The sequence below is a fragment of the Lutjanus erythropterus genome, chromosome 13 (genome assembly GCF_056507025.1).
Source record: "Lutjanus erythropterus isolate fLutEry1 chromosome 13, fLutEry1.hap2, whole genome shotgun sequence".
NCBI classification, from domain to species: Eukaryota; Metazoa; Chordata; class Actinopteri; order Lutjaniformes; family Lutjanidae; genus Lutjanus; species Lutjanus erythropterus.
This window is the reverse complement of record NC_139329.1, coordinates 27,761,312-27,788,181: the sequence shown is the minus strand read 5'-3', so window position 1 is coordinate 27,788,181 and position 26,870 is coordinate 27,761,312. Positions and strand designations below refer to the sequence as shown.

General features: G+C 41.5%; 1 protein-coding gene across 1 annotated transcript in view; it reads left to right on the top strand.

The window, feature by feature from the left end:
• The window catches only part of igf1ra (insulin-like growth factor 1a receptor), a 98,320-nt gene that overhangs the window by 48,405 nt on the left and 23,045 nt on the right, over positions 1-26,870 (top strand). The window contains exons 3-6 of the mRNA XM_084733577.1: positions 22,777-23,077; positions 24,207-24,343; positions 25,674-25,818; positions 26,616-26,824. Coding sequence (XP_084589703.1) covers positions 22,777-23,077; positions 24,207-24,343; positions 25,674-25,818; positions 26,616-26,824 — 792 coding nt within the window. The remainder of the gene's footprint in view (positions 1-22,776; positions 23,078-24,206; positions 24,344-25,673; positions 25,819-26,615; positions 26,825-26,870) is intronic.

Below are 26,870 nucleotides of genomic sequence, written 5' to 3'. Positions count from 1 at the left end.
AGGTTGTGTGTTGTGTATGTGTGTGGGTGGGTGAGACGCGGCTCAGAGGCGCTTGTGGTGGAGTTGGTTATGTGTGTGTGCGTGTGTGTGTGAGTGACTGTTCAGGCCGAGGAGGAGCCTGGGGTAGGCCCACACACATACACTCTTGCCTCTTCACAGGCTTTGTGTGTTTGTGTTTTGTTCATGCCTCTGCTGAGACGCTGTGCAGTCTGGAACAAAGGCCCAATTTGGGCTGTGCTTCCGCCCGAGGCTGCTCGCTTAGCAGCCGCAGCAGATCAGGAGGAACAGGCACACCTCGACACTTTCACAAAGTCTTCAGTGAAGAGAGACTTCCTGCTTTTCAGTTGCATTTGTTTATCCGTCAGGTGTGTTTGTAAACATGATTTTTATGCTCTCCTGTTGTCCCAGTTGCGCCATGAAATCCACCCTGCTGTTATTTTAAAGTGGAGTCCCAGGGGCTCACCAGACAAGTGCACAATAGTTTAACTGCACTATTATTTAATTTAAGTTCTCTAAAAGTAAGCAAACAACATTTTTTTTCTCTTCCCAGTTGGAATTATGCAGGTTGTTTACTTTCCTTGGAGGGGGTGTTGGCAAATACAGTTTCTTGCTTTCTGTTTTAGGATGCAACAGTGCTGCTGATAACACTGATAACATTCAGCCACAAGCCATCGCCCACTTCCGCTCCAGTTCATTGGTTGCCACTGTGATTAATAAAACTTAACCATAAACAAAACATTCATTTTGGACCCATCAAAATTTTTAAAATGTTCAGAATTTAATGAAAATTGTGTGATTTTATTCTGAACCTATTCCTATTCCGCTTCTCAAATGTGAATATTTTCTTGTTTCTTTAGGACTTTGTCACAGTAAACTAAATATCTTTGGGTTGTGGACAAAACGAGACACTTGGGGAGGATGTCACCTTGTGCGACTGTCATCGTTTCAGTGACAGTGGAACTAACAGATTAATCGAGAAAATAATCTACAGATGAACTAATAATCAAAATAATTGTTCTTTGTAGCCCAAGTTTGATTAAAAACTCAAAAATCTAGTGAAGGCAGTTGCTTAGAAATGATGAGTTTTCCCTGTATGATTTATAAATATTTAAGCTACAAGACAGAAATTGGTAGCTCGTGTATTATCAATTAATAATCAATGAATAATATTTCTAAGAGCCAGTCAGCTGACATGAGCGAGGTCAGGGATAGTGCAACCTCTGTGTTGTCATGGTGATCCCAGCCTCTCACTGCCACCCATACAACAGTAGGTAGCAGGTGCCATTAGCCAGTCAGTCACTCAGTCAGTCAGTGCTGGTCGTGTAGCGCTGTAGGTACTGAGAGCTGACACAGAGTGACAGTGCAGACAGGAGGACATGCTGTCACTGTGGCTCAGGGACACGAGGACGTCCTCTGGTGTTGTTTACTCCTTGCTGTGTACATTAATTCTGCTGATCCTGCCTGCGACGCTGGCTGCCTTTTCATGCTTCTTCCCCTCAACCCCCCCCCCCCCCCGAGGCTACAGAAAAGGAGCAGCTCGGCCTGGAGACGACTCAAAACTCTGTTTATGTGTTGGACTTGCTCTGCGTCCAAGACACATTGGGAACACGGTGTAAGAGCTGGGTGAGCTCACTTGCTCTCAGGGCAACTCGGTGAACTCGTGTTTTTCCCCCCTCGAGGACAGACGATGCAGTAATAACATGCTTCAGGTGTGCCTGGCGTTGCCTACATGCAGCAGGAATGTGCTCCTGCAGGCAGAATGGGGCCGGGGAAGAAATGGTGGAATGCTCCTTTGATCAGGAGGGCTGTCTTGTTCTGCCACTGACTCTACATAACGCTGAAACAATTAGTTAACTATTTAGGAAGTTAGATTGACAAATTGTCAATCATTAGGGCTGGGTGATACAGCTAAAAAAAAACAATTGTCCTGGTGTATTTGTTAGGTGCTATCATGGCAGTTGCATTTAAGTTAAATTATTTAATATTTTATTGAACAAGTTTCTTCGGAAATGTGAGTAGCTGCTGCGTGTTCTGGTAAAACTAAATAATAAGCAGGAAAATAGGAATGTAAGCAAAAAGCATTCACGGATTATTAATTTATTTTCGGAAACTTTATTCTTCATATATGTTAAATGGTAGGTTTGTCTGCAGAGAGGGCTGAGCGTCTGTGCTCTGATTAAAATACTCTGTTGGTGATTGATCGGAAGTGTTTCAACCGAACATTGTCTCCATTTTCCCTATAATTAGTACAAATTATAGAGTGTGTTCTGCTAAATTTCTTGAAAATTATTGTGAAATTGTGGTCCTGTAAAATAAAGTGTTACCAAAGAATCAACAGATTACTTTATAATGATAATAATCATCAGTTGCATCCCGGCTCTGATGTATTGTGCTCTGTCCATCCTTCAGGTACCCAATAGACAACAAAAACTTATTTCTGTGCCACTATGACAGCCAAAGCTCCTCACTGTGTGAGAGCTCAGCAGAGTACAGTGTGGCCCTGCAGCACCAGGCTAGTTAGGATAGCAGATAGTTGTTGTGGTGCAGTAGACTGTATAGGAGACACACAGACACACATACACACACAGACATCTCCTCTGAGAGGGGTCAGAGCAGAGTAATAGTAGCTCTAATCAAACCACCAGAAGACAAAGCCGTGCTTAGAAATTTGGCCATGGAAAAAGGCCTGGAGCCAGAGCCAGCACTTTGATGGCTTTCTTTTAAGTGGTAGCTAAAGGATATGGTCTCCTGTTTCCTGTGTTTGCTCCGTCTAGCTGTGTGTGTGATTGATGGCTCATTGATTGAGCAGCATGCTCCCATTCCCTCTCCCTCAGCCAGCTATCTGTCCCCTGGCTGTCTGTAGCCAGCCGGCCCAGCACCGGCTGTTCCAAAGAATGCGAGTGTGTGTGCACATTCATGTTTGTCTATGTGCATTCTGCAGGAAATCACTGATAGAGCAGGTGTGGATCCACTTGTCATGGTGTCATTGTTGAAAACTAAGGACTAGATAATGTGTAACGCAGAGCAAATTCAGGCTCAGGGAATATTTAACACCAGTTCATGACCCCCAGTTAAGATAATAATGTATTAAGAATTTAAATGTCGCAAAGGGCTCTTTCCGTCATCATCTGCATCAGTTTTGGTGCAGTTAAATACTTGAATCAGTCTCCTCCGTTACGCGCTGTAGTGATTTTTCTGAACCAGTTCCAGAGCTGCAGCAATGCTACCGTGGAACAGTAAATATAGCCTCAGGCCTTCCATTTGTTACAGTTTATGATGTGCAATTTGGCGGCTTTCAGACCAATAATAGTTAACAAGACATTTATGAAATAACTGCACCAAAATACGGCATCTGGGGACGGCGGGATACGGGGTAGAGTTCTCGAGTAAATATAGAATCGGCTCTTCCTCGTGCATGCGTTGTGTGCTGTTGGTGCAGTGTCCTCTTTCCACAGGTTCCCACATGTATGTCAGAGGAACAGAGGGAAGTGAAGAATGACATAAAGCTGATAGCGATCTGTTCGGGGGAAACCCTCCGGCTAAATGAAACTGAGCTGGAGCGATGATGATAAGTCTGAAATATTATAATGAGAAAAAGATCAGACAGTTAGAAAAGATGAGGATTGTTTGTAGTAATATGTGATGCATATGCTGCAGAAGTGGACAGAAACGAAATACAGTTACTTTGTTACTGTACTTCACAACTTTTTACTTTTACTCCCTACATTTTAATTGAAATGTCTGTACTTTCTACTCCTTACATTTTCAAAACAGGCTCATTGTTTTAGTTTAATTCAGTTCAGATCAGTTAACTTTAACTAATCCTTTAGAGGGCTACCTTTTACTTTTGTAGTTTCCAGAGTTAAATTTCAGAGCCTGTAGTTTTTCACTTGTATTTGATTAAAACAGTTGAATCTGTACTTCAACTTTTACTGATCTTTTTTTTCAATACAAGTATCTGTACTTCTACTTCAGTAAAGAATGTGTGAACTTTTGCCACCTCTGATGTTATGTGTTTTTTCTTCTCCTTTTGAAATTATGCGTTCTTCACAGTCATTATTGATCAACCATTTATGAGATATCATAGATTCGTGGGTCATAACAATGAGAAAAACGTCTCCCCAGCCGTTGTGTTTACGTTCTCAGTGGATGTGTGTAACATGTCTGCAGTGCAGCGTGCCCTCCTCTAATGGCTCAGGCCCCCTGTTGGTGCTCTAATACTGTTGCAGTCCAGTCCGTTGAGTTGTGTGAGGTCTGTAACGACAGGAAGACAAAGGCATATTTTTCTGAGCGGGGGGCACCAAAGTGGGTGGCAGTGTTGCGTTCCCCCCCTCCCTCGTCTATGTCCCAACTGAAGGAGAAAGTTGTCTGTAGCCTTGAGAGGAGAGAAAGAGAGGAGGGGGAGTGTGGCCCACTGTTTTCAAACTGTGTCTTTATGTCTCCCCTGACTGTGAGTGTGCCACAGCATTTCACAATGGAGGCCATTGTTTGTTTGGGGGAGAAAGCGTGGGTATTTTGTTTCAATCATTTCTTCAAGTCTCATGTTTGACACGGTGGGGGCTTCGCACTTCCTGTGGTTGGAGGCAGACTTGTTCTCTGTGCCCATTTCCCTGCCTCTCCGCTGGCATCTGTCCTCTCTGCCCTCTGTGTTGTCCTCTGAATGCTCTAATTTACTGCACGTTCACACCTGTGGAGTTTTTCAGCCATGAGGCTGCAACTTTCTGGATTGTCTTTATCGCAGACAGCTCTGTCATGCTGGCTCGGGATGACGGTGGTTTAATGTCTAGTCTTTGTGGAGTCCACGCAGGGCAAATCAGATCCTGTTCCATCTGCCTCAGAGCTGTCAAACCCCACTGCCCCGTCCATACTCCCCACTGCAGCCCCCTTGACTCCTCCTGCAGTGCTATGATGACATTTCACCTCTCCTACATGCGCTGACTCCTCCTTAATCCGACTAAGAGCTAATCTCTTATAGGGGGATGTGATCTTGGACTGAGCACTGCAACTGATTGTGGCAGAGCAGAGGGAGGTCAGCTGACTGGCTCATGTACACGAGGAGTGACGATCTCTTGGCACCTCACGATTCGTTTCTTACATAATTACAAAATTTTTACGTGCAGTCAGCCTTCCGATTATTGACTTTCCTGCATCAATTCATCATCTTTTGAGATGCGTATCTAAGTAGGACTGCAAATAATGATTGTTTTCATTATTGATTAATCTGCCGATAATCTTTGTGATTAATCATCAAAGTCTATAAAGTTAATTAACAATATAGTGAAAATTACTCACCACATTTTTTTCTAAAGTGATGTCTTCAAATTGCTCGTCCATCTGATGAGCAATTGGGTCCATTTTGTCCAACCGACATTCCAAAGCCCAAAGACTAATAGACACCACACTGGCCTTTGGATCGTACATCAACGTCATGAATATAACATGACTCCTTATAATCAGTCTAGAAATGTAAACCTGATAGTGCTTTTTATCCACAGCATGTGTTGACTTGATGTGGCAGTGACGTTGAGGTATCGTATTTTCCTTCCATCCTTCGTCCCCAACCTCATCTGACATGGCTCACCTGTCTGTCACATAGATCGATCCCTGTGATTTAGACTTCCCCAAACAGCCACATAGCAGTCTGTTTTAGCACTCTGGATAAATAAATACAACTAGGTCTGATTTCTATTTTTCTTCCAGCACATCTTTTATATATTAAGCAATTATTTCTCAATGCCCTTCCCAGGGTCTCTTTCTCTCTCTCTCTGTCTTTCTCTCTTTCCCCGTGAGCATCCTTTTGTTTCATTACTGGAGACATATCACAGTGCAGCCCAGCTGGTAATTTAGTGAGCTGTCTGCTAGTGAAAATGTCAAACCGAGACTTTCACAATAGCATAATATGAAGCACGATGCACCAAGTAAAACTCCTCACATGGCATGTGTTGATTAAGAAAAACTGCAGCCTGAAAAAAAGCATATGTGCAGAGAGTTTATTAGGGCTGCAACTAATGATTACTTTCATAATCGGTTAATCTGTCATAGAGAATTTTAAACTTTGAGACGATACTAAAATAAAAAATGTTCTCTACCTCTCAATACTTTGGCAAAAAGTTCCACGTAGTTCCAGAGGATAATTAATTCCTTTTTTTTTCCATTAACAACCTTCACACAGTGCAGGTACAGAAAAAGTCACTGAACACTGTCTGGTTCTGATATGACAAGTCAAATTTCAGGCGGGACAATAAAGAATGAACTGAACTAAGATCTTGACTAAAGACTAGGAACAGTTTTTTAAAATAGCTTTGGTACTTTTGACAGCATCAGATGTCAGTATTCTGTTGTTACTGTTGTCAGCACTTTTGACAGCCTCATTTTTTCAATTAATCGATTAATTGTTTGGTCCATAAAATGTTGATCATGGATTCCTAAAGCACAAATGACATCCTCAAATATGTTTTTTGTCCCCAATGCAAAAGATTCGAGATTCATTTTACTTTTGTAGAGGACTAAAGAAACAAGAAAATATTCACATTTTAAAAGCTGAAATCAGAGAATTTGGAGAGTTTTTCTTAAAAAAAAAAAAAGACTCAAAACAACTTTTTGATTAATAAAATAGTTGGCAATTAACTTAATAATTGGCAGTTAATTGATTAATGGTTGCAGCTCTGGTGTTTATATTTCAGTGCGTGAGCGCGTGGCTGTGTAATAGTAGTTCTTTCGTTCTTCCTCTGTTTTCTTACTCCTTCCTTCCCTCTCTCTTCCCTCCTCCTGAACAAGAGTGACCATGTAAGCTGCTGAGGTCCCTAAAAGGGGCAAATGAAGCTGAGTGTGTGAGTGTGTGTGTGTATGCGTGTGTGTGATGGAGAGAGAGGGAGTGTGAGAGAGAGAAACGGCCTGGTTGAGTGTAGAGAAAGAGAGGAGGAGGAGGAGGAGGAGGAGGAGGAGGAGGAGGAGGAGGAGGAGGAGGAGGAATAACTGAACTCTCCGCCCACCCTGAAAAGAGGAGGTGAAAAATGGGGATAGAACCATGATGTCACTGGCAGCCAATAGGAAGTGTGGGCTGGGGACTGTTTAAGGCCCGTCAGCTGTCCTGCTCCATCCACATCGGCCGCCCTCCTCTGCTGTTGGTACAGTACGGCCAGGCGCGGCTTTATCCATAGTCTGCCCCATCTCTGGCCTTTAGCCTCTAGCCTCTGACCTTTGACCCTTGTGCCTGTCCTGTTCCCATAGAACTAAACCCCTCGCTCTCAGTCTGCCCAGTTCTCTGTACTTGATACTGTGGCTGAATTCCCACTGAAACCCTGTCTGTAAACTAAATACGGTGGAGATTAGATAGGGGACTCTATATCATGACTGTACTGCTTGTGTTTGAGACTAGACGTGAATGGCAGACTTGCGTCACAGTCAAAATCCGATTAACACCCAGACTCAGGTTGAAACTGAGGACCTGTGTGTGTGCTGCTCAGCCTGTGAGCGAAACTTACTGAAGGTGACATAACCCCCAATTTGAGACTTGTAAACAGTGACGTTGTTTACACTCCACTGCGCAGCCTTTGTGCAGCTGCCATATTTGGTGCTGTTGTTGTTACCCAATTACTAATGAGGACATGCTATTATGAGTTCACTGTTTACTGCACCGTAATGGCTTTCCAGTGTAATTGGTGCCTTTATATTCACATGGTAACCCACACCGGCTGTTTGATTGTCACCACTTGGAATAAAGGAGATGTGGCTTCTAATTGCCATGAATTTCCACTTGCAGACACCCAGCAGAGGTTTTAACATGCTTTCCACGCCAAACAGAGTGATGGGTTGTTTGCCATGTTTTAAATATTGCTTGTGGCAGGTTGGTTCCAACGCTGTAAAAAACTTTCAAGCCAAGATTTTCTTTAATTTTGAGCTCAACTCAAATTATTTTGTTTTGAAAGTTTTGAAAAAGTTTTACCAGCTAATAATATTTTGTTGAGATAATTTGCTTTTCTTCTTTAGATAAACTCGAATCTTTGAGTTTTAGAAACCTCCAAAAATTTGTATTAAAACAAAAAGAAGAACAAACTAAACAAATGAAACAAAAGATCCACAGAGCCTAACAATATTATATGTATTAAGAACATGATGATGATGAATATTTCTGTATATACCTGTATAGAGTGACACCCCTCGCATGCACACAATTAAGCATTAAGGCATTAACAAATATTACGTTGCTTCTACAGGAGGTGTTTAAGATACAGGCTTCTGGTATTCAGGCATTCTTTGAAATGAAAGGATCAAGTGAAAACCAGCGCATTGTTAAATGCTGCCAAACATTTCCCACAATCGGTCCTCTTTGGCCTTATCAGTGTGCAAACATGACACAAAATCAGCAGAGAGTGCTTTTATTCTTCTGTGTTGTTCAGCTGTCCATGAAGTACCTGCAAGCTGCAAGCATTTAACTCACCGAGCAGATCGGAAATTGGCAAAACAAGCATGAGGTTTGTGTATTTGTGAGGCAAAAAGGTAAACCCCGGACAAGCTTCTTTCATGTGAAATGAAGCTTTGTATAGACAGATACTGGATCAATACAATAGCGTTTTACTGAGATACCATCTGGGACTGTGGTGTCTTATCAGACCATTACACTTGAAAGGAGCAGCCTGAAGTCTCAGTGCAGGCAGGCGCTCTCCAGTTTGAGAGAATAGTCTCAGTGTCCCATCGTAACAGATGTTAACTCTGGGCACAACTGTCCCTGCTGAACCCGCAGCTTGTCCTTTTTAAAGAACGAGTGCAGCCTCACAAAAAGGATACTGTGTGTACCCTCAAGAAACTCACTGTGAAAATGAAATTAAATGGAGGAAAAAGGAAACCCTAAATCCAGATGTCATATTTGAAGTGGCTAATAGGACTGTACAGAACGGCAGGCTCCACCGAGGTGGCAGACACGGAGGCGTGTATCCCCAAAGAGAGGAGGGAGATGCACTGGAGGAACGGGCTGAGCAGCGGCGTTTCACCGCAGTCTGTCTGCGCGTGCCAGCAACCAGCCACTGTCATCTGAAAGACAAGAAAACTGCAGTCAGACATGCAGACAGGGAGGCAATGCAAGCTTTGTATATGACATCCAGACACACAAACACCAATCCTTACACACGCATATAAAATATAACCAAACTGAGCCATAATTTCAGGATTTACAGTCCACTGGCTCTCAGCTCAGTAATCGACTAATGGCCTTCTCAGTGTTTGTGAAGCACTCCATTTTAACCTGGTGTGAATGCTCGCAATGAACACAAACTTATCCCCATCAGCTTTTTAGCTCAAGGCAAATGCTGCTATGCTTAATCAGGATTAGGGCCTCCTTGAAGTCAATGTGAAATGAAGATGTGTCATTTTGAATTCAGACGTCGTGCCAGCAGGGAGAATGTATGTCGGACGGCGTGCCAGGATGAAGTCTGGGCACCGTGTGCCGCAAAGCTGCAGATGGTCATCTACAGAAATAGGCCTTGGCACCAGAGCCACTACTATTCTGATGCTCTGATGATGATAGGCCTGAACCAAGTTTGGGTATGGAGTAAAAATGTTACACAAAGCGCTGCACATGGTTGTAGAGATGAAACCGTATTTTACAATTCGGGCTGCACAATTGATCACAATGGCTAAATGCAATATCCGGATCACAGGAGCTGCAGTATTTTGATAAAGAAAAATTGTGTGACACGGCAGCATTATAAAAAGAATACATAAGTGCTGTATTCCTGCAGAGATGCCTTGGTTTACAAATCTTGTCCTCCTGATGTAAGAAAACATGTTTGGTACAAATCCCAACATCATACTGATTTTAATAGTTTTTATCCATCAGCAGTTGCGACAGTCGGGGCTAGGGGCATTATGGTTTTGGGTTGTCTGTCCATCCGTCCGTACACTTGTCTGTCTGTCTGTCCTTCTCATTCTTGGAAACATAATATCACAAGAACGCCTCAAGGGAATTTCCTCCAACTTCAAACTTAGCACATGGGTCCTCTTGGACTTGAGGGGTGATTAGACTTTGGTGGTCAAAGGTCACTGTGACCTCAAGTTGGCCCTGTTCTATATCGCAATATAAACACAATATATGACCAATTTTTTGTGGTTAATATCAAGGTTTTATCAAAATGGAATTTCTTTTGCGATGTCCATATTTTGATTCATGCAAAACAAACCCACACTGCATGCTGCTTGTGGGGGACTGTTGCTAACTTTGGTTGATGCTGAACACTATTTGCTGAGTTTTTCAAGGCGTGGTAATCAAACACAGACACAAAATTTGAAGCTGTAATACTAATCCTTTTATCGGAAACCGGCAATCGTCTCACCCCCACATGGTTGTTTGTAACATTTCACAGGTACTGTGATTCAGGAGTCGTATTTTTGAAGCATCGAGGTGTTCGTTGAAGTGTTTTGCAATCAGTTTGAATGTGTTGAGAATCAACATGGGTCCATATGGCTGCAGGTTCTCTCTGGGTAGCTGCCTGTCTGGGGACAGGTGGGTACACAGCCAGGTGTTAGACTGTGCCTGCAAACATGCGGCACCTGAGCCAAATGAAGCAGCAAGTTGTTCATTTTCTCTGTACAGTTTGTTATGTTTCTCTGCAGTGTTGCGTAGTAAAATCTTCTGTTTGATGGATACCATGTACAGTTTATACAAGTATCCAAGCATTAGTCTTGAATGATTGTCTCCGCTACATTCACTAGAGGGATTACCGTGCAATGTGTAGGAGGATGAAGGGATGTGAGGGCTCGACATGCTCTCACTAACCCCAACCAGTCACCCAGCTAGCAAAGCGGCCAGGCAGCAGCCAGGCAGCACAGCACTGCCAGGAAACACAGTGTATTTAATGAAGCAGATCTGGGAAGTCAGGTATTTTTAGAAGCCACTTTTAGTGAGAGGAAACACCTCCAAATCTGTGAAAAAAAAAACCCAGAAACATTGCCTGAGTTCTACCCTAAGTTGTTTCTCACATACTAATGCCTATCTTAGTGTCTGACTAGCTGTGCGGCCTGTCATGTTCTCTGCGTGCAACTGACATGATGATTTCTGTGAATGCCATTATTGAGCTTAACCAGAGGGGGGAAAACAACAAAAATCATAAAGTGGCAGTACTGTGATTTGCTCCTGCTGAGTGGATTGACTTTTGCACTGATTTTGTTTCAAATGATCAAACTAGTATCCAGAATGCAGCCGGTGATGCACCTACTTGTCATTAATTGCATAAGAACAAGAGTCACAGATCAGGCATCTCTGTAATAATACTTGATTTAGACGTGTTCTTTGAAAGAGGTGGAGCTAAAATGACTCTGTGACATAAGTTTGTATGAAAGCTTAGTGGGCCCGTTTTTTTTTTTTTTTTTTTTTTTTTTTTTTTTAAAGCCTCCAAGTCATGACAGCCACTGTGAGTGAGTCCTCAGTGTAAGTTGGAGAGTTGCCTGATTTAATGAGGAAGGCTGCTGCAGAGGCCCATCTTTATGCTACAAATACGACTCCAGGGGTGCTTCTGTCGAGGGATGAACTGGGACTCTGGGACTGAGGGACTACTAGAAGTCCGGCCTGCAGGGATTCAGACGTTCAGCTAGGGCCCAGATTTAGTTCTGGGGTTTGACCCCACTGGTCAGTTCCACACACACGCGCGCACACACACAAATTTTTGGATTCCCTGTGAAGTAGCTCTTCACTGAACTATCAAAAGTACACAAACTATAAAAAAAAACTGACAAAACTATGCTTGAATTTAGAGTTATTTTTTATTATTGATGAATTTGCATATTATGTTTTTGGTTAATTAAATAACTGATTTCTGATAACTGATTGAAAATAGTTTAAAATGCCCAATTTAACAATTTAATTTTCTTTAATCCAACTAACAGTCCAAAATCCAAATAACTGCATCAAATTCTCAAATTTGACATTAATGCCTAAATAATGACACAATATTAGAATATTCTTTTGTCTACTAACTTACTTCTAACTAATCTAATCCAGCAACTGGTCAGTCTTTTCAGCTATACATGAATTGGCTCAGGTATTACTTGTTGACAAGTTCAAAATAATTAATAATATTGTATCGCTGCTTATTATATTTCAGTTTCTTTTAACTAGAATAAGGGCTGATAATGGCTCTAATTCTTTATTGATTGTGCCAAATAATGTCAGAATCTTCATATATGGTGTATTTGTCAAAATCTTCCCTAAAATTCAAGTTGAAAAGTATCTTCTTCTTACTCACTTTTTCCACTGTTTTAATGTGTCTTTAATAGCTTTCAGACCATCCTCTTCCTCTTCAGTGATAAAAACACAAAGTGTTCTCACATGTGACGGTGCTGCATACCTGCGTCCTGTTAGTAAGTGCAATCAACAACAAAGCAACAACAACAGCAGCAGCAGCTGCAGAGTGAGCCCAGGCCTGAGGGTAGAAGGAAGGGGTGTGTGTGTGTATGTGTGTGTATGTGTGTGTGTGTGTGTGTGTGTGTGCGTGCATGTGTGTGTGTGTTGTTGTGACTGAATGCGAGTGAGGGGAAATACCACGCATGCCTGAACACACAGACCAGCACATAGTTGTGTGAAAAACACATCGCTGGTCTTTAGTGGGCATGGGAGTGGAAGAGACCCAGGAACACTGGGACGGGGAGGAGTGGGCTCACACACACCTTTGTGCGCAGGACTGAACAGAGCTTTAGCCGAGCTCTCCTGAGCCAGCTGTCTGCATGAGAAAATCACATCATGACGCTGTGCAATGTTCCCCCCCTGTGAAAAAAAACCCTCTGATCAGCAGAACGCTCGATCTTACCGAACATGCGCGGCCAGACACACTCTGTGCGAAAAAGGTGAAAAACACTGCTTTAGATTAGATCAGTCCATCCTGGCACTTGAGACTCCATCGCTGTAGCAGTGAGACAGCGCTGGAATCTCTGATGCGGTTTGCCTTTGGCCGTGAGTGGAGGAAGCATCCTCTCTCTGGCCGTCTGGGCTGATGTGGTTTAAACAAGTGTCTGGAGTGATCCACTGGGGGCTCCCAGGGAGGATCGGGTTGCCGGATGAGGATGTGGCCTGATGGAGCTCAGGGATCTGGGGAGGGGGTCGGCCCGCGATCCGGGCTGCAGCGGCCCCTGATAGGCCTGCTGTCTGCTACTGTACTCCTGTTCAGCAGCTACCTTACTGTCTGCTACTGCTCTCAGGCCTGGTAACCTGAGCTCACTGGCTCTGACTCTGCACAGAGTGGGAGGCTTCACATCCCCACAGTGCACTGGATTACTGTAGTGTGCAGTGGAGTGAATACTTGGGTAAATGGAGGTGATGTAGAGATAAATTTAATCATGTCCTAATGGAGCTGTGGCCCCGTTTATATTATGGAGCCAGAACAGGCGGAGTGATTGACACTTAATGTGCAGCTACTACAGTAACCTCCTTGAAAATCCTGCACTCGTCATGAACACATTACAGGTGCAGGAAATCCTTGAAAACACTTGAATTTGATGTAATGTTTTCAAGGTTTGAGGGATGCTTGTATTTTGGGTAAAGTGCTCGAAATTGCTTGAAATTGTAATTACTATCTGACTAAATAGTTTGCTTTTTAGTAGAGCTGTTGTCAACTATTAAATTAATCATCAGCTACTTTGAAAATCAGTCAGTTTTTATGAGTCATTTTTCAAGAAAAAATATCAAAATTTTCCTTTTTCAGCTTCTCGATGTGAATATTTTCTGGTTTCCTTAATCCTTGATGACAGTAAACAGAATATCTTTGGGTTGTGGACAAAACAAGACATTTGAGTCTGGCGCCTTGGGTTTTGGAAAATAGTGATCAACATTTTTTTTTAAACAATTTCTGACATTTTATGGACCAACAACTAATCAATTAATCTACAGTGAAAATAATTATTAGTTGCAGCCCAACTTTTTCAATAAACAAATAAGTCAAGTAAGATTGTATTGAATGCCAAGTTTACTTCCCGACAGGTCATACTTTTTGATGCATGAAACTTTGTTGTATTTTCACTTTATTACCCTTCTGTAGAATGCTATCATCAAATATAATTAGGTTGTTAATAGCACAATAACATCTGATTTAATGTTATGAAGAAGTGAAATAATTACACGTTATTTAAATGCTCTATTTTTCTTAATTTTATGCGTTCTAGTTATTTTATTGTGATTATTATTCAGCAGGTTTTATTTCCCATCTTATGTTATGCATTCTTTTTTCATTCATTTTTTAAATCTTAGTTTTACTAGTATTAAATGGGGTTTATCCATGTTAAGATGCATTCTATGTATTCTCTCTCATCTTTATCTTATTTTTACTTTATTTTCCATCATAATGGCATTATGGCATCCCTGTTTTTACACCGATTCTGTGTCTTTTATGTGAAGCACTGCATGTATTTTCTTTGCTGTAGGCACTTCGGGCTGCATTTCTTCTATGAACGGTGCAATACAAATAAAGGTTCTTAATATTATTAATAAGATAAGTTAGAACTTCTTGTGCTAGATTGCTCCAAAAATTGCAGTAACATAAGAATAACAACAATAGAATTATAAGGTGCAGTATAGAATATAAAGTATGTAAGGAATAAATGCAAGAAAACATTGCCTCATATGTTGTACTCTTATGTTTAACTGATCTGACTTTAAAAGCACAGTCAGTGTGAAATGGTGAAAACCATAATTTGAATTCCATCCTCTCCTCTGTACAGCCCGGTCATGTTTTGTTGTTTATCTGATGTTCCAGTTTAGGGTCAGCTCTATTTACAGGAATAATCATACTAAGGCTCGTTGTTGAGTAAACTACGTATGTTCAGGTTTTCCCCTTTTGGTTTCTCCGAATCTGTGGAAAAGCCATGCTTAATCACTATGGTTACAACTCCCCCTCCCAACGCCTGCTCAAGAGAGGACTTGTTTACCATCTCTGCTCCAGACTCAATAACATGTCAGTCATCGGGATTAGAACCGCCCCTGCCCACCTGTTATTGGTCCAGCCGAGAGCTCCCAGTTTAACCCCCACCCTCCTCTTTCCCGACACCCTCCTCCCCGCTGTCCCTCCCCTCGAGCCCCACTGTGAATAATGAATGGTTTCCCAACTGTCTGTCACGCTTCCTACTTATCTTCAATGACACAGGGAAAACATACCGGGCTTTGATATTTCATGAAGAATGAAATATTTCATCTTTCATTAGATCTTTTTTATCTTTCACTATAGCTGATCGATTAAGGAAAATCCTGTACATTTTAAAAAACTTCTTATATTTTCATGCCATGCTTCATCTTCAGACATGGCGGTGGCCTGCTGGCAGTAAACGTGTCACCAGTCTCCCAATGTAAACAGTGTAGTAGTCTCCTTACACAGCGTACTCTCTAGCAAATGGGACATGACTCGCATTCAGATGAGGAGCACTGCTGCACTGCAATCCTCTTCCTCTCTCAGGCACCGGCGATCTGATTCAATAAAGTGATGCATTTGTTTGAGAATACAAGTTTGAACCCTCTCACCCATCCTCCTACCAAACACACATACACACACCCTTCTCCGGGCAGACAGTGTTGAAATCTAGCCATCTTGTTATCAGATTGAAGCTGCTTTTTTGTCAATACAGCCTGTGTGGATAGGGGAGGGGTAAGGCATGGTTGAAGGGCTCTGGGTCACATGACCCTGAACCCCCCCTTTGCATGTTGTGCTTTAGGAAGGCAAGGCCAGCCTGACGGAGGAATAAATTTGATGCTTGCGCTCTGCTGCAGGCTCATATCTTTTCTCCTTTCTTTTCTTGATCCGATACTGATACTTGCATGTTATATTTTTGCATTTTCAGTTATATGTCCCTCTTTTCTCATCTCACATTACACCTCCATGCTCGTGTTTGCAGCTGAAATAGCCTCCTCTTCTCAGGTTTCCCTTGCAATTCCTGAAGTTGTTATTGTGTTGTCGCAGCGGAACAAGGGATTAACATTCTCCCCCTTGAATCCTCTGTGGCCTGAAACATTCTGCAGATTCCTCACATAGTCCAGCGACTGGAAGGATACCTTTTAGAACAAAAAACAAACAGTGCACAGCCCTCGTCTGTCTCTCAAGCCTATTAGGGATGCGTCTTCCTCCCCCTGCGGCTGTGTTTAATGGCGGTTGTGGGGATGCACCAGCTGCTCTGACGGAGACTCCTCACTCAGTGCTGACTGTTGTCTCGTTTACTATTGATGAAATGGACCCGGCCACTCCACGTGTCGCAGTGCTCTGGCGAACAGCAGGGGCAGGCTGGTGGTTGGCTATGGTGTCTGACCTGACTGTGTTTGCTCAGGGAAAGAGCAGGAGGGAGGAGGGAGGGAGGTTGTGTAACTACTGTATGAGAGGAGCAACATCATAAAACCTCCCTACCCCCAATAACTCCAGGCAGTCTGACTTATTTGACACTGCGGCCTTTGATCATTGTCAAAGTTTTTGCTTCTACTAGAGCAGCAACGAGCAACTGATTAATCAATTAGTCAATCAAGTATCTTGAGAGCTGATCAATCATTTCAGTCATTTTTCAAGCAAAAAGTCAAACATTTGCTGATTCCAGCTTCTTACATTAGAGATTTGCTGCTTTTCTTTACCATTTATGATAGTAAATAAAGAATTTGGGGGTTTTGGACTGTTGGCTGGACAAAAGAAGCACTTTGAAGATGTCACTTTGGCTTCTGAGAAATTGTGATGAGCATTTTTCATAATTTTTTTTTGACAGTTTGTGTACTCAGATAATTGTCAAAGTTTTTGTTTCCACTAGAGTTGCGATAATTGATTGATAAGTAGATCGAAAGAAAATTAATCGACGACTGTTTTGATAATAGATTAATTATTTTAGTAAAGGTGGTTCCAGCTTTTTAAATGTAAAGATCTTCTGCTATTCTTTGTCGTTCATGATAGTAAATTTAAAAGGTTTTGGGGATATGGACTCTTTGGGCTGAACCGATTGTGATGAGGATTTTTCACAATTTTAAAAATTGTTTAGACTAAATGATTATTTGATTAATTGTGAAAATAATTGGGAGATTAATTGACAATAATAATCTTTAGTTGCAGCCCGAGTTTCTTGAGTTGACAGACAGGAAACTGCTGTTATACCTACCAAACTCCATAGACATAATCAGTGATTATACCTCAAAGTTGCTGGTCTACCTCTGCCGCAATGGCCCAACTCAACTGCCTCAACTGATTCCAGCAATGGAGTTTGGTTGATTTGGAGAGAGCGGAATCTGGCTTAAGGCTTTCTGACTGTAAGGTAAAGTGTTGAAAATGTTCTAAATATAGCGAACATTTAGTACATTAGTTAGCTTCTGTGCTGTTACTTCTGTCTGCTCCTCCAAACAATCTGAACTATCCCTTTAATGTGATACAGTATGCACTTTAACAGGGTCAAATCCCAACCTGCTGATGCTTCTAATTTATTCCTGCTCATATTAAGAATCCACTCAAGGGACTACAAGGATGATGACGACTTATCTTAAGAGGAGCCCCTTGTTAGGTAGTCCCTTTCCTTTGAAGTAGTGGAAACCCACAATGCCCTGCATAGCTATGTGTAGAGAGCAGCAGCGTGGAAATAGGGCCGCATTAGGAGCATCTATAAATAGTGGATTGTATCCTTGATACCATGGGTTGTTTGGTCACACAGTGAAACCGGGTCGACTTATATGGATTTAAAGCAGCAGCTCCCCCCTCCCTCTGCTTTCTTCTTCTGGCGGAAGGTATGCATGTTTGGAATTTCTCTTCATTGAGGAATCTGTTAAAATGATGCAGAAGGAAGGGACCTCCTCCAATAATGCTCATTAGAGTTTGCCTTGGCTGCCCCCTTTTGGTCAGATTCCAAGAAAATTAAGCCTCGCTGGTGTTTCTCTTTTTTTTTTTTTTTTTCTCACTCACTTGTAAATGTGCAACACTGATCTGTCTCCTTTAAACACACTAATGTAAGCATCATATTTCCAATCAAATCACAGCTGCTATGTGAGAACCTGTATGTGTTGGCATTCGATGCCGTAGTTTTAAAAAAGACCTTTGCCATTTTCTTTGGACCACTTCCAGAATAGTTAGATACACTATTCATGAAGTACCATAGAGGCAGTCAACTCCTGGTGTGAAGCTATACATAGCAAAGCAGAGGCCATATAGCTAAATACTCGTACTCATGCCATCATGAAAATACTCTTACACGCAGTAACTGCTGTGATTTCAAGGTCTGTCTTATCAGGAGACAGTTTAGGAAATTCCTGAGGTGCTGCAGTGTATTGACAAGACATCATATCAGGTCTTCTGAATGAGATTTTGTTTAGTTAAGGAAACAGCCAGAGGAGGTGTGTTTTTTTTTCTTTCTTTTTGGTTTTTCTTTTGTCACAGAATTCTGAAGGAATTTTCCAAACACACCGTTTCACCTCTTCTGCACTATTAGATTTGACTGAATGTGAGAAAGAATGGCAAGTATTCGAGAACACTGTCAGGAGTGGGAATGATCATTCCCCCCTTCTCCTTGTGAAGCGAAACTGGAGTTGGCACTGTGGGAGTGTGTGTGTGTGTTTGTGTTTGCTCTGCAGCACTGCTGTAGTGCACCGTCACGTTCTTAACCTACACAGATGTTTTGTAAAGCAACATGAAATATTCATCAAGAGATTAGCTCAGCAGCCGGCTTCATTCTCCCGACTGATTCACAAAGCGAACCAGCGATGCTCTGACACCCGCGTTTAATTTAAAAGCAAATAAACAAGCAGAGCTCCTTTTCCTCTTTCTCTCTGGCACACACGGATATTCACATACCGACATGCATGTGCACACATGTCACATGCACATCTCATTCTTTCCCATGTGTACTCCTATAAAAGTGTCTGCTCGGAGGATGGCTGAAATAATGACACTGGTGACAATGAAGTCAAATTTGCAGTCTTGCAAATGATAATAGCACACATGAAAGAGAGTGGTGAAATGTGTGTTTTAGTGTACTTTTGTCTGATTGTGTGTGTGCACACATTTCCTTCCAGCTCTGGCTTTGCACCAGGAGGCGGTTGCTAAGGAACCAGGAGTGCTGTGCCTCTTATTTCAGTTCAGTTCAGTGTAGTTCAGTTCAGCTTTATTGCCCCTGTGGGGAAATTTGCTTTGCAGCAAATAACAAAGAGCATAACAATAGTAAACACTTAAATCTCTAATACACAAACAACGCAAGGATGTGGGGGGGCAGGGTTTTGCTGGCTGCATAATTTCTAATATGCAAAAGCTTTTTTTTTTTCAAGTCAAACACACAGACACATTTCTTATCTGTTACTCATTTACCCAAAGAGACATGGAGCCGTATTACAGAATCTTCTGAAGTCTTACGTTAGAACAGGATGAGTCACGGATAGGATTTTTCCCAATTTGGTATTAGAGAAACAAATCCTTACTAACTAATTTTCTTACCTTGCCGAGCTAAACCAGTTGGTAACCATTGTTTTTTTTTTTATCATTGAAATACACTGAAACATACAAAAATGGAGCAAAACCGACAATGGGCGCCTAACTTCAACAAAAAATGAGTTAAAGGTGTCTGTAACATGAAGTCCATCAGTACTCTTTTTGGGAAATTTGCAATGCACTAACTTGAGAGATAATAGAAAGACAGTGGGCTAAAATAGAAGATAAATTCTTCACTGTATCCATCCGCTGTGTAAAAGTAATAAATGGCCAAAATACAGATCAAACGCTTAGATAATACAACCATTAGTTATTGTGAGCTGACACGACTGTTGGCTACATTTAGCTAGTTAATAAGTTAGCTACTACTACAGGTGGAAAATTTAAAAGTAGGACAGCTCGACAGTTATCCCAGATTTAGAAGAGTTTAGGGCTGCAACTGATAATTATTTTCATAGCTGAATAATCTGACAGTCATTCTCTTGATTAATTGATTAGTTCTTGGTCTGTAAAGTAGAAGATATCCTGAAATGTCTAGGATCCAAAGATATTAAGTTAACTGTCACAGAAGAGGAAAAAAACCAGAAAATATTCACAGTTAAGGAGCTGGAATCAGAGAATTTGGACCTTTTTTGTTTGGTGAAAATACAGATTAATCAATCAGAATAGCTGGCAATTAATTTAATAGTTAACAACTAATTGATTAATTGTTGCAGCTCTGGGAGAATTTATGTTTTGGGAAGCTAGGATGTTTGTGTAATCCACTTTTTCTGTCTTACATTAAGATAGGAGCATTGACTGTTCATCTGTAGTGGCTTTTTTTCCTATATCAGGTCCTAACCCCCATTACCATGGTTACCAAACAGTTAAGATAGGATCTGCAAGGTCAGAAGTTTCTGTAATGCAGCCCCTGGACCCTTGGCTCAGTCTTTCCCACAGCAGCCCTTTATCTTGACAGCGGCTCCTCAAACAGGGAACAGACATTATCAAAAGAACACCTTGTCACCGGGCCTTTCACAATTGTTCGTACAGGTCCACTCCACGCACGCCAGGTGCTTTTTTTCTATGGCGTGGACTCATTTGAAACTAGGACACTCCTGCCTGCAGTGTCTCAAGATTAGTTAACAGTGGGAATCATCTGCTTTCTTCACTCTACATCTGCTTTTTCAGAAGTGCCTCTCTATAAATAGGCTACAGTAAAAATGCTTTTCAACATTAAAAACAGACGCTTTCCATTTGCCGTTTTTCCTCAGCGTCGCTGTTAATTTAAGTGTGAAGCCAATGAGATTGTTAGGACAAGTTGGTGAATCTGCAAACGTTTTTGTGTCTTATTACCTGAATGACAACTTTTGGGTTTTTTTGCGCCAAAGTTTGGATTTGGAAACAATTATTCTCCAGGGTTTAAGTCAGATACATTAACGGTCATTTTGTAAGCACTTTTAGATAAATCTGACAAACTGTCAGGACGCACAATCTGTCAAATGTACTATTTCTCCGTCCCAAGCTGCGGGAAAGTGCTTTGTGTTATTGATAACATATTGTTATGGGTTTTGGTCTCTCAGAGATGCTCAGTAAACAGAGGAGCTTCTATTATTCATGTTACTCAAGCTTAATTTGAAACACCCCACACAATCATTTTATTGTCGTTTCTTCTGGAACGATGTACAGTAGTTCTGTCTTAGAAACTGTGGTGATAGTGGGAGAGAGAGTTTTGCTCAAGCTGCAACAGTATTTTCCTCCAATATAGAAGAATATCAATGAAATAAAAGAATATATTATGGTTTTTTTTTGTGTAAGTCATCTGCTGGTAAACCAGGGTTGCAAAGATGTTCAGATTTTCGACAGTTTTTTTTAGTGGCTTTGTTGGTTGCAGATTTGGTTTCACAACGGGAGGCAAGCACAAATACGCTTACAGGAATTTGTTTTTCAAATTGCTGTCAAAGAATAGATGATACTACGGGCGACTGCATTAGATGTGATCACATTAACTGACTGCATTTCTCCAGCTCTGTTACCCTGCTGGCATCTTCACTAATCACTGCGGGCCAGTCGCGCACACAGACACACACATTTAAACATTTGAAAACACATCTTTCTCTTATCACAGATTAACATTTGCATTCTTGTCTAAACATGCATACCATCTCATGTGCTTAACTGTACTAGAAGGAGTTTTTAACTGTTTACGAAACAGTCTTAATTTAATACTGACTCCTCTATATGACCTAAATAAGCAAACAAGACTATCAGCAAGGAGATTTCAATACAGTTATTTTTGATGCCTGCCACCGGGTCAGCATGCAGGCTAGAGCAGTCTGTGTTTACATATTCCCAGGCAAAGCTACAGTGAGTAATACATTTGTTGGTTAAAAGAAGTGGGAGGTGATTTTTATGTTGATTTAATTTTAATTTAATTTTGACCTCATATTTGCTGGATATGGCAGAGGAAACACTACCAATTTTGTCGACAGGGGCCTCCAAAATCAATACAAAAAAAAATTCCTTATAGTAGCTTTAAGTAAAAGAAAACAAAAAAAAAATCCTCTTGTACACACATATTTACAGATACAAGTGTACCTGTACACCTCGCTAAACTAATGCAGTCCTGCTATAAATCCTGCCTCCATGAAGGTTATAGTGTTTGTTTGTTGTAACTGTTTTAGAGGAGTTGTTTCAACTAAATGGCCATTTTGGAGGCTGCAGTTTGTGATGCTGCTGACTTGTATTGCATTATATGTACGGGTGTTTTTTATTGTTTTTTTTATACCCCATTTATGTCAACGAAGGCTGAAAAAATAACAGACCTCTCTATTTAATTCAGGATAGTTAAACTCTATACCAAATGAACTGACAACTCAGTGTACCAGAGGTAATATAAATTTGTGTTTTTTTTTTAATTTTTATTTCATTTTTTATTTTTGTTTCCAGATTAGGTTTGCTTGTTTTAGCTTTTACTGTCTAAAAATGTTTAGTTTTAGTTTTTTTTAATTAGTTTAAGTTTAATGAAGATTAAAATGGCGGGTATTTGTCAGGGGCACAATAGGCATTATGATACAAACACAACACTTTGTTTGACTCACAGTCATACAGACATCCCAGTCTTAATAAACATGCACCAATGCCTCCTCATGCAAATTCAAAAGTACTAAACTATAACAGTATTTGAGCACTCTGTCCTCCTTTTTGACCTATTTTCTTTCAGACATGTCACCACACAAGTTATTCTACAGATGGTACAATAAATTTAAGCATTAGTTTCTTATTTTTCTCACTTTTACCATCCTTGACTTTGTTGTAACAGTGTCTCACATTGCAGTCTGTTTGCACCCGCCCAAAAACTGACCTCTTCCCCATCTTTCTCTGTGTCCTCCAGTATGCCCTGAACACTGTAAACTGGCCTGCACAGACAAGGGGGAGTGTTGCCACAGCCAGTGCCTGGGCAGCTGCACTGAACCCAACAACGACATGGCCTGCTCCGCCTGCCTGCACTACCACCACGAGGGCCGCTGCGTGCCAGACTGTCCTCCAGACACTTTCAAGTTTGAGGGCTGGCGCTGCATCACCATGGACCTGTGCTCTCAAGTGCACCTGCCCGGTGACACTCACTTTGTCATCCACGGGGGAGAATGTATGCCCGACTGCCCCTCCGGCTTCACACGCAATGAGACTAATCGGTAAAGACGTACCCTTCACTTCTGGTTTAGCCTTAGAATTCAGAAATGTCATGCCAGGTGACACACTGAATGTACAAAATATCAGAAGAGTTGCTTAAAAATAATTGTTTTACATTATGTCCAAGATTTCTCAAGGCTTTGATGTTCTGTATTTGAACAGGATCATAAGCATCATAGCAGTGTGTTTTCACAGACGGTAAAGCCACTCATGTTCAGTGTGTACTTAAGCATATAGAATTTATTTGAATAAAATATCCTTGAGCTGAACTTCATCTGACCCACCCCTCTATTGGAGCTTTTGTCAAAGAATGTCTCAAAGCTGGAAGGTTAAGAGCATGTGAGACTATTCATGATTTAACTTCCCAGACTGTTTAGAGAAAGTGAAAGGTGCGCTCACCACTCGTAGATTTTATAGATTAATACTGAAAAGTTTGAAACCGGGACTCACCTGACATTTCGTTTGTTTGACATTAACCCAGAAGAAGTAAACCTCTTTGTGTGTGATTTTCCCTCTCTGTTTTGTCTCGTCAAATCCCAAACTCTCTGCTGCTGTATGTTTTTTGGACATAGCACTGCTGTTTTGTCTCTAAGGTCAATGCAGTGAGTCACTCTCTCACGAGTTCAGATGAGGGCCCATAAAAGATTAAACTCTCCGTGTGAGCGATGACCTTGTATCATGCGGTGAATTTATTTGCCTGAATCCTTTGGAATGCTGGGAGTTTTTAGGGAGTGGACAAACGATTTCAGGGGGAGGTCGAAAAGTTCACGTAAAATTTTGCTTATTCTTTGACAGTTTTTACTTAAAGACTCTCTTTATTATCAACCCATTCATATACAAGTATGCATGTGGAATGAAATACCATTTTTCAGGAGTCTATGGTGCAACAGTTCAGCAGGTAAAACTGCTAGACAGAGCAAAGGTATAAATATGCAACATAAAAAAAGGTTAAGGACAACCTGCAAAACTATAGATCATGCACAGCAAAAACAATGTAACTGTAAACAAGGCAGAAGTGCAAAGACAAAATAAAGTGTACAGTACTGCAAGAAATATGTATGACCTTCAGCAACAGTAGGCATAATATGTAAAATTATTTCTTATGTCTCTTTCTTCTCATTCTGTATACAGTATGTTATGCAGTGCCTGCAACGGCCCATGTGATAAGCCCTGCACGTCTCCTGTCATCGACTCTGTGGACGCTGCTCAGTCCCTGAAAGACTGCACCATCATTGAAGGCAATTTGGACATAAACATCCGCCGTGGAAGTGAGTGATTTTAACACCACACCACACACACTGCAGGAACTTTTAGTGGACTGAACATCAACAGCAACTGAACAGATTATACACAGTACACTAGTAGTTCTCAAAGGTATAGAATATTTAATTTGACTATAGTCTGTGTTACAGTATGCTATAGTTGCTCACTTAACTGAAGGGACAGTTTGGATTTTTTTGAAGTGGGGTTGTTTCAGGTCAGTATGTCCACAGTCTAGTGTTTTAGCCAGCTTAAAAAAAGGGCCACCTAAAAAAAGATATCTAAAATATTTTCACCACTTCATCTGACTGGTGACTATGTAAAGAGGAATATTTGTTTCAAATATTTTTATTGGAAGGATTTGTGCAAAAAGCCTGACATTTACACAGACCAGAAAACTGCTTCAGGTCTAACAAGATCTCACAAACATAACATAAAGGACAGAAAGAAAAGAAAGAAGGAAACAGAAAAAAGGACCAGAATACCTGTCTAACCACCTGCTCACGCAGTAAAACTTCTTGAGTTTGTAATCAGTTTGTGTATTGTTCCAGAGAAGAAATAAATATACTTCTACAACTTCACTGGAGGGACATCAGCTTTTTTCAAGAATTTAAGTATCAGTGTTTATTGCTGCTACTAGGCCATAGGAGACAAAGTATTATTGAGAAGCAGTCTGTTTTCTAAAAGCCAGAGAGAGCAATATTTATCCAGTTCCCCATCGGAAAAAGGCTGTCTGGCAGCAAGGTAAAGCAGTCAAAATATTCTAAATATAGTGTACACTTAAACTGATATTGATTTTTTTGTTTTAGGGTAACCTTTTTTAGGAGGCCAAAATACTTTTTCTGCTGACCTTGTCTACATCAGTATAGTGTTTAGCTTTCTCCGCCAGTACTTCTGCTGCTTCTCCAAACTGGGAGCGTGTCTATGAATAGTCACCTCAAAAAACCCCACTTCAAAAAATCCAAACTTTCCCTTTAACTGTGCTATGTTGCACTTGACTGCCCTGCAAATGTTATGATTACTGAGACAGATAAAGTAGAAGAGCTTGGAGGTCTAAGCTTGCTGGGATGCGCAGTGCGGGCCACCAAATCAACATTACATCTGCTTCCTGCACTCTAACCCAATTATCACATTATACTATAATGCTGTTTATTTGTTCAGTTGACAAGAAGGCTCGCCAGCTAATCTCCACATATGATAAAGCGTACATAATGTAATGCTCATTAGGATATTTGCATTAAGAGCCAGTCAGGGTGTCATAGTAGCAGCAGAGGTCCCTGTGGATGTTTTAACGTGGCTTTAATTCACAGTGTGTTTATGTTCATCCCCTGTCCCCAGATAACATAGCGTCGGAGCTGGAGAGCTTCATGGGATTGATCCAGAGAGTGACGGGCTATGTGAAGATTCGACACTCCCACGCACTTGGCTCGCTGTCCTTCCTCAAGAGCCTGCGTTACATCAATGGGCAGGAACTCATCGACAAGTATGGCTTGTCTGCGCTGTTTGTCTGCACATTGTGCTGTTTGTGAGTGTGTGCATGCTTGTGTGCGGCAACAGAGGGGATTCGAGGACATGAGCAGACCACGGCTCAGCAGGAGGCTGCCACCAGTGTATCATCAAAGATACACAAATGTCAGAGCGAATTCTCGTCGAATGAGCATCTTTCCTGGAAGGTGGACGTGTGCACGAATGTAAATAGATAAATCTAAATATAACAGCGTCGTGGGATGGACGCCGTGTCATTTTGAAAATGATTCAGAGAGGCTTAGAGTAGAGTGAGTGTGGCTTCAAAGCTGAATGGAGAGTCTCAGGTCCATCAGCCTCGCCTTTACACTGATATCAGCTGCAGTCTTAGATATGAGGCAAGGTTTTTTTGGTAATGGCCAAAGGGGTCATGGGAAATCCTGTCACCCTCCTTGTTGTCATTTCTCCCAGGGTAAAGTTTCACTCAGAGGAATGCTGTTAAGGATGGCAGACATTCCTTTCACTCTGGAGGTGTTCTGCTGCTCTTACTTGGTCTGCGGGAGCTCAGACTGTTACTGTGGCACTGTTTCTGCTTCATGTCCTCCTCTGTACAAAGCCAGCTCATTGTCAGACAAAAACACAAACCTGAGCTCATGTGATTCCACCTCTGTTAGTGCTTAACGCTGCCACCAGGTGGCAAAACTTTTTAACCACATTTCTGTCAAATTCAGTTTCCATGAGGAATGTTCAGTCACACTAAAATATACTTTGGTGATCAATATGGTTGTAACCTCGTTGATCTCCTTCCGTTCCCAGGATGTATGCATTCTCCGCCATCAACAACCAGCATCTGCAGTATCTGTGGGACTGGAATCAACACAACCTGACTATTCTTAATGGACGTCTCTTCTTCCGTCTGAACCCTAAACTCTGCATGTCTGAGATCCACAAGATGTGGGACAAGACAGGCATAACTGTGAAGCCAGAGGAGGGCGACTTCCGTAACAATGGTGAAAGAGCCAGCTGTGAGTATATTTACATGAAACCTTTGACAGGTTTAATGATGTGATG